The sequence below is a fragment of the Parasteatoda tepidariorum genome, chromosome 9 (assembly GCF_043381705.1).
Source record: "Parasteatoda tepidariorum isolate YZ-2023 chromosome 9, CAS_Ptep_4.0, whole genome shotgun sequence".
Lineage (NCBI taxonomy): Eukaryota > Metazoa > Arthropoda > Arachnida > Araneae > Theridiidae > Parasteatoda > Parasteatoda tepidariorum.
Window position 1 is genome coordinate 62915997 of NC_092212.1, and position 8238 is coordinate 62924234.

An 8238-nucleotide genomic window follows, 5' to 3' on the forward strand; every position below is an offset into this window, starting at 1 on the left:
TTAAGTGAAATTCCATTTCTTCCCAANGCTAGGGATCGATGCACCGTATAGCGTGTTGAGATAGAACTCCAACTCAAGTTTGGACCTATTTAGAAAACTCTTTTCAAAACCAATTATGTCTGCTATTTCTGAAAATATGCTCTCTTCAAAATGTGTTTTCACTTTTATAATTTTACTTAAGTCAGAAATCAATTTTTCTAATACAGTAATTACTGTATTGTCGTTACTTGGTAAAATATCTGTTATATCATTCTCAAAATATACAAGTCGAATCATGCGAGAAATGTCTTTATATTCACCAATGTCTTTGCAGTTGCAAATTCTCTCCAATAAAGTTCTGACAGTTCGAAACTTTATTTTCTGAAGAACTGAAGTTACAGCATAACTTAAACTTTTCACATCATTCTGAACAAATGTGTAAAACTTAGTACCGTAAAGTTCCTCAATATCTTTACATGTTGATAAAGGAAAACCATGGGAAAAAGAATCTCTTAAAAATTTTAGAATAGTATTTGTTTTGTTTGGTATGAACACCATCAAAAAATCGTTAGTGGCGGGAGAGAGTTTTGGCGATTCAAGAGTATTTTTAAAATTCTCTCCCAAAACTTGTAAGGCTCTAATGATGACAGTTTTTCCACTATTTTCAAGACTGTTCACTTCAGTCACTACGTCCACATATTTTTTAATAATATTGAGAGATTCATAATCACGAATTACCTCATAATTTTGGTAAAATTCTTCAAAATGCGGATATTTAGAAATGATGCTTGTTACAACATCATAACGTTTTAATTTTTCAGGAAGCTTACTTAACACTTCCTTGTCAATTTTATTAATTTCCTTGGTTTCATAGACCAGACACTCACAAAAATTATTAAGATATTTCACAAAGTCATTCTCTGTTACAAAGCAATTGATGTAACTTCCTTGATTGTTCAGATACCGGATAAAGGAAATTAAGTGAAATTCCATTTCTTCCCAAGGAATTCTGTCATATGTAGATTTTAGCAATTTTTTTAAAGTCATTATTTTTAGTGCAATCTGTTTTGCTAAGAACACCTGCATGATCTTAGATTCGCTCGTTTTGTTCATTGTTTGATATAAATCACTATACTCCAAAATAACTGACAAACTTTCTTGGATATCGTCATGAGAATAATCAGTTGAATCTGATGGAATGACTTGCTGAAAATAGTTATCAAGCAAAAAACTATGTATATATATCTTCATTTCGGTTGAAACATCAACATTTTTTAACAATAACTCATTCAAGCTTTTTGACAGAAGAAAACACAGTTCTTCAGCATGTGATGAAAAATAATCCAATGGCCACTTCTTCATTAAAACTTCAAGAAGTTTCGTATTTCCTGAGCGCACAGCATAATAAAAGGCATTGTGACTTTCTTCATCATTATCGTCAGGCAAAGGAAATGCTCCATCAACTTTAGTGGAGAGATCACTGATAATCGAAGAATCATCACTGAGTATTTGGTTCAAGATTTCTAATCGATTGTGTTTACAAGTCACTATAACAACATTAGTCAATTTAAAGGGATTATCATCAAAATGAAAGCAAGAAATTAAATTGGGGAAAATGTTTACATTACTTAGTAATGCCAAAATACTGGATAATGCTTTAAAACTAACTTCATCATTGATTTCAATCGAAATTTCTATTGCTATCAAAATATTTCTGTAAATACGTCTTTGATTTATTCCATCATACTGCAAAAATTGGTCGATTGATGCATTTTCTGATTTCATCAGCAACATTAATAGCTTTTGCACTTCAAAATCGATCTTCAGATCTTTTTTACCCATCATAAATCGAAGCAATCTATCAAAGAAGAAAAACGATTTAGTTAGAGATAATTTTCGAAGTTCCCATATAAATATATTATTTATCAGAAAATTTCNGATTTTATAAGCATTAACCTTTTTTTACGTGTATTCCTTGTACTAAAAACAATTAATTGTTAAAATTTTTTCGATCATACTGCATACTGCTTCAGAAAAATGTACACGTTCACTTCAGGTTAAAAATAAACTCCACTCCTGTTGCTATCCATTTAAAAAACGTTGAGTTTAAGTTTTTTTGAACAATAAACTTCTCAAATCTTTCATCTCATGCTAATCTGAAATATAATGATATATCTGATAAACTAGCAGCACTGCTGCCTCTCAGTCAAGTGAGAAACCTTTGACTGTACTCAACAACTCAACTCAACTGTCATTTCATGGAGGCAACCACCAGTTTATCTATGGTATAGAAGTGAAGGTCCAGGTACTGCCTTAAAATCTGAGGGGAACAGGAAAGACCTAACTGCTTTAACACATTTTACTTCCGGTCACTTAAGAATCATCAGAATCTCGTGAGGTAACAGGAAGTTTGAGATTTGTACAAATTGCAATACGAATGAAGCTACTTCTTAACACCTGCTAAGTTTGGTGCGGGATGACATTTTAAAGCAACCTGATGTAGTTCGAGGAGTGATGAAGACAAATAAATTCATGGATCTAATCTGATTCAGATCAGTAGGATAAGAGAGAAGGGAAGAAGAGTTCTTAAGTAATCAAACAAGTGCATCTATGGTATAGAAGCAAGTGAAGGTCCTGCTACTGCCTTAAAACATGAGGGGAACTGGAAAGACCTAACTGCTTTGACGCATTTTACTTCCGGTCACTTAAGGATCATCAGATTCTCGTGAGGTAACAGGAAGTTTGAGATTTGTACAAATTGCAATACGAAAGAAGCTACTTCTCAACACCTGCTAAGTTTGGTGCGGGATGACATTTTAAAGCAACCTGATTTAGTTCGAGGAGTGATGAGGACAAGGACAAATGAATTCATGGACCTAATCTGATTCAGATCAGTATAATAAGAGAGAAGGGAAGAAGAGTTCTTAAGTTATCAAACAAGTGCATCTATGGTATAGAAGCAAGTGAAGGTCCAGGTACTGCCTTAAAATCTGAGGCGAAGAGGAAAGACCTAACTGCTTTAACACATTTTACTTCCGGTCACTTAACGATCATCAGATTCTCGTGAGGTAGCAGGAAGTTTGAGATTTGTACAAATTGCAATACGAATGAAGCTACTTCTCAACACCTGTTAAGTTTGGAGCGGGATGACATTTTAAAGCTACCTTATGTAGTTCGAGGAGTGATGAGGACAAATAAATTCATGGATCTAATCTGATTCTGATCAGTAGGATAAGAGAGAAGGGAAGAAGAGTTCTTAAGTCATCAAACAAATGCATCTATGGTATAGAAGCAAGTGAAGGTCCATGTACTGCCTTAAAATCTGAGGGGAATAGGAATGACCTAACTGCTTTAACACATTTTACTTCCGGTCACTTAAGGATCATCAGAGTCTCGTGAGGTAACAGGAAGTTTGAAATTTGTACAAATTGCAATACGAATGAAGCTACTTCTCAACACCTGCTAAGTTTGGAGCGGGATGACATTTTAAATCAACCTGATGTATTTCGAGGAGTGATGAGGACAAATAAACTCATGGATCTAATCTGATTCAGATCAGTAGGATAAGAAGGAAGGGAAGAAGAGATTTTCACTAATTAAACAAGTTCATCTATGGTATAGAAGCCAGTAAAGGTCCAGGTACTGCCTTCAAATTTGAGAGGAATAGGAAGGACTTAACTGCTTTAACACAGTGATGCAGAGCATGGAGTCCCAAAATAATGAGTGCGCCAAAAAACATCGATAAAGTGAGCCAAAGGGTGAGTTTGGCGTGGTTCCTTCTTGCTGTTGGGGTTGCACCCAATTAGGAATCAGTAGAAGCGTTACCTAGCTGTTGGAAGGTGACTAGATTAAGATATAACGCCCTGGTGAGTAATCCTAGCTTCTTTCCCCCTTTTGTATTACTTAATGTTATTGTATTAATATGTAATCAAGAATATTTTAAATCATTAAATTCTTAATCTAACGTTAATATGTGTTATCTAATTTTAACTCAAGTTAACATGATACATACTAAAGACGGCTATAATTAATAGTCGTATCAACAGTTTACTTTCGGTCACTTAAGGACCATCAGATTCTCGTAAGGTAACAAGAAGGTGGAGATTTTTACAAAGTGCAATACGAATGGAGCTACATCTCAACACCTTCTAAGTTTGTTGCGGGATGACCTTTTAAAGCAACCTGATGTAGTTCTGGGAGTGATTAGGACAAATAAACTCATGGATCTAATCTGATTCAAATTAGTAGGATAAGAAGGAATGGAAGAAGAGGTCTTATATAATTGAACAAGTGCATCTATGGTATAGAAACTATTCGATGAAATAATGTGTCTTCTGAAACATTACAAATTAGTGTTTTTTACTATCAAAGTGTTATTAATGTTGTCATTTGTTTTTAAGTTATTTTATGTCAAATTTTTTTTGAGTCTCTTGATCATTCGAAATTTATGGGACAAATAAGTCCTTCAAACTTTTCAAGTAGACTGTTAGCTAATTCACTAAATTGATCCCATTTAAGCATCAAACAACACATTACAGTATTTTCAAACTTTCCCGTCTCACTTACCCGACTACCTAGTTGGCACTATTTGTCATGGCGGTATATATTTGAAAAAAAGCACCACATGTTTGAAAAGGAATTGGGTTTTAAAATATAAGTATAATTTGTATCATTTCACGATGATCTGAATCTTAATTTGATGATTTTTTGATGATAATTTGATGAGGAGAGGTATTATATATCCCATTTATGAAGACTGATAGAATACGTACCTCCTACGGCCCAACTGAAAAGAGATGAGTCCCATTTTTCTTTAAAAAAATAATTTGTTTTATTTTATAATTATAGTTGCACAGCCTACCTAATTTTTGGTCTACGGCTATCAATGTTCAATTTCGTAACCTTCAAATTTTGAACCCAACCCAGAATATAAGGGAACTCCTGGATCAAGGATTGGGTGAAATTTGCCTTCGTGGAGAAATTTTTGATGGAACTAAGCCGCATTTCCATTACATGGAGTGAAAAACCATGAAATCCGTCCAGGGTTTGCTTGGCGGCAAGGGAACTGTAACCCATGATCCGTTAACCACTGAGGATATATTACGCCAGTACTGTAGTCTGTGGCCAACACAGCTCTAAATAGTTTTTCGCACCTCTCTTTGAGCAGCCGACCGAGTTTGGATTTAAGACCACGAATGTTCAACTCTTTAACCTTGTAATTTTGAACCAAGTAAAAAATACAAGGGAGCTCCCGGATCAAGTATTGGGAGAAATTTTGCCTTCGTGGAAAACTTTTTGATGGAAGTAACTCGTATTTGCCTGACACGGAGAGAGAAAGCCCTGAAAACCTCTCACAGTTAGTCTGACGGCAAGGGGATTTATTTTATAACCACCGTTGAACAGCCCACCGAATTTTGGGTTTACGATTGCAAAACAACGTGCTGCCAAAAAAAAAACCTAAGAGTGTAAGGGTCTTCGCTGTTTTGGGTGTTCACTGCCTCTAACTAGCCCCGACGATTTCCTCGCAAAAATTGTTGTTTCAAGTTGTATTATTTTTTTTAAAATAACATTTCTATTGTTGTAACATTATGTAACAATATATTGTTAGACAAATTTAATGAGTTTACATCCGTCTTTAAATGTTCGCTTATCAAACCGGCGGATAGATTAAATACTATTCAGCTATATTTAAATTATTACTTAAAATAACCTTACAAAATGAATCAAAATAAATACTTAGCACATAACTAATTTTTATCACTACTGAAATTTTACTTAACCACTTCGAGATGGGCGAGTCAGATATGAATCATCAGGAAGGCCACAATCAGGGTAAAAAAAATTAAACTGGTAGGCAAAATGTTTCTATAACAGTTTATTTGGGGGTGGAGTAATAATAGTTTGATTTACTTAATATATCACTACTTAACCGGAGAGTGAGGAGAACCGCTATCGCGCTTCACCTGTTATGTGCCAAAAATGCGGAGAAGTGCGATAACGCGTCTCTTGTTTTGTACCGAAAATGCGGAGATGCTGCTGTTGGTTAGTATAATTTTCACATCTATTGAGAGCAGTTGAATTCATATCAATTGCAGTTTTTATTCATTTTACTCAATTGTGAGTTTTATTGTGCGATGAAATTATTACACATTTCATTCCGCACTATAAGTATATATATAAGAAAACTCTTCAGCTCTCAAACGGTTAATTCAAAATAAAAATTATTTAGTTACACTTTGAACTGAAATTTATAAGACATGTAAGAATTAAAGTGAAAGCAAAAACAAGACTGTTAAATTGCAAAAACTAAGCTTTGTCCAAACTCAATCCCTTAACTTGCGCGTTCGAGGTAATTCGAGAGGTCTAAACAGGCCAAACTGTGCACACTCGAGATAATTCGAGCACGTTGTATTTTATGCTACTATAATTTTTCACACTCGAATATAATCGAAAATAATGAATGAACTCGAGAATTGAAAATAACGATGTGAAAGCTAAGAAAAAAATTTTTTTTTAATGATATTTATCATTCACATAGGATTGTAACCTATAACACTTATTTATTCAAGAATAAAATATACCGAGATACCAACTTGCTCCGGACAGCAAATATATATTTTAAAGTGGTAGTTTATCACTTGGGATTCTTGGTTTAATAAATTTAATTTAGTAGATTTTTATCCACCACTATTTCTAAATAATTATTATTCTTATGTAATTCACCACTTTATGGTATTGAAGTCATGATGCACAAAACTTTATCGAAAGTTCGGCTTCTGCTGCCAACTGATGCTGTTCATGCTCTACTGATGTCCTCTTCTCCCTTGCGATGCCAGTCATGCTGATTTGAAGCTGATTATCCTGAACGTGAGTGATACTGATTTTGATCGCGTCAGGTTCTTGAGTCCAGAAAGACAATACTGACAACTGGCTATTTTGATTGTCGGGATTTTGAGCCCGCCATTTTGTTTTTTCAAGTCATGCCGTATCATAAAACAGCTCGTGGTGGAAAGGTCTTCTTTTCTGGTCGTAATTCACCGTCGCATTGCAAAGAATCCACGTCATTAGAAGAAATCATTGCTACCAGTGGGATTTCAAAAAGATATTTTCCATCAGTTGAACATAAACCTATTGACGATCTTAAAGAGTTTTACACTCAGTTTGATACAGAGGAGCTGATTCGTTTAGATAAATTACTTAGCAAACTGCCAATTCAAATAAGGTCAAGTAACCCTGGAGACTATGAATACTCATACTTCCTAAAACTGACAAATGCAGCTTATCACGTCAGATGGAGGAAGAAAAACTTTCAAGCAGAAGAAAACAAGGATACGAATAAAAAATCCATTCAAGTCGAATCAATAATGACTGAAACTAATCAAAGCACTGAAGACATAACAATGAAAAATAAAGATGAAAACCTGAATACAACACCGAATGCAGAAACTGACACGGACGTCAATATTAACAATAATACAGAACCACCAGCAAAGAAAAGAAAAGAGAAGAAGAAAAAGCAAAATGCAGTCAAAATAATTGAAGATAATTCTACACTCATGTCTACGAACAGCTGTCCTTCTTCTAGCCAACAGAACTCAACAGATGACGCCACTATCTTGCCGACAACAAAACCTAAGGAGGATACCGGCAAAGTACGGGATCCCCCCAGCAAACCTGAAATAACACCGCAAGCCAGATTTATTAAGGTTTTGGTACGGGGCCCGCCTGTGGAGTTTGATACAGATGCCATTAATACAGAATTACAGAAAAACAATATTGAAACCTTCAAAATAGTGCAGTTTAAGAAGAGAATGGGAGAGGCCTATCGACTCCTCTCGCTTTTTCTCATAATCCTAACTTTGACTGGGCGATATAAGAAATTTTATATCGTGATGCATGGTCTGTTTTGCATCGCGATATAGCGATGTATCGCGATATAATATTTTTGAAATTCATTTACTTGTAAGGCGCAGAAAGTCAGATTTCTATCAAAACTTCATACTCAGATTGATTTAAATCAATTTATGAATTTGATGTATATGTTTTGCTTGATAAAGATATTAATGTTATATTTTCTTAAAATGATTGCGCAAATAACGAAAGATTTCTTAGTTTAAAAATAAATAATAAAAAAATAAATAAAATTGAAATTTATCAATATATTTACCTAACAATATAGAAAGAAAATTTAAAAAATAAGTTCGTAAAAAATTATTATATGCTTAAAACAAAGTGCTAAATAAATTAAACAAAAAAAAA

The 8238-nt window shown here is 34.2% G+C and overlaps 1 protein-coding gene across 1 annotated transcript in view; it reads right to left on the bottom strand.

The window, feature by feature from the left end:
* The window catches only part of LOC107440004 (uncharacterized), a 15729-nt gene continuing 7491 nt past the window's right edge, over positions 1 to 8238 (bottom strand). Inside the window, exon 2 of the mRNA XM_043052030.2 lies at positions 1 to 1837. Within this exon, the coding sequence (XP_042907964.1) occupies positions 1 to 1824 (1824 nt within the window). The 5' untranslated portion in view covers positions 1825 to 1837. The remainder of the gene's footprint in view (positions 1838 to 8238) is intronic.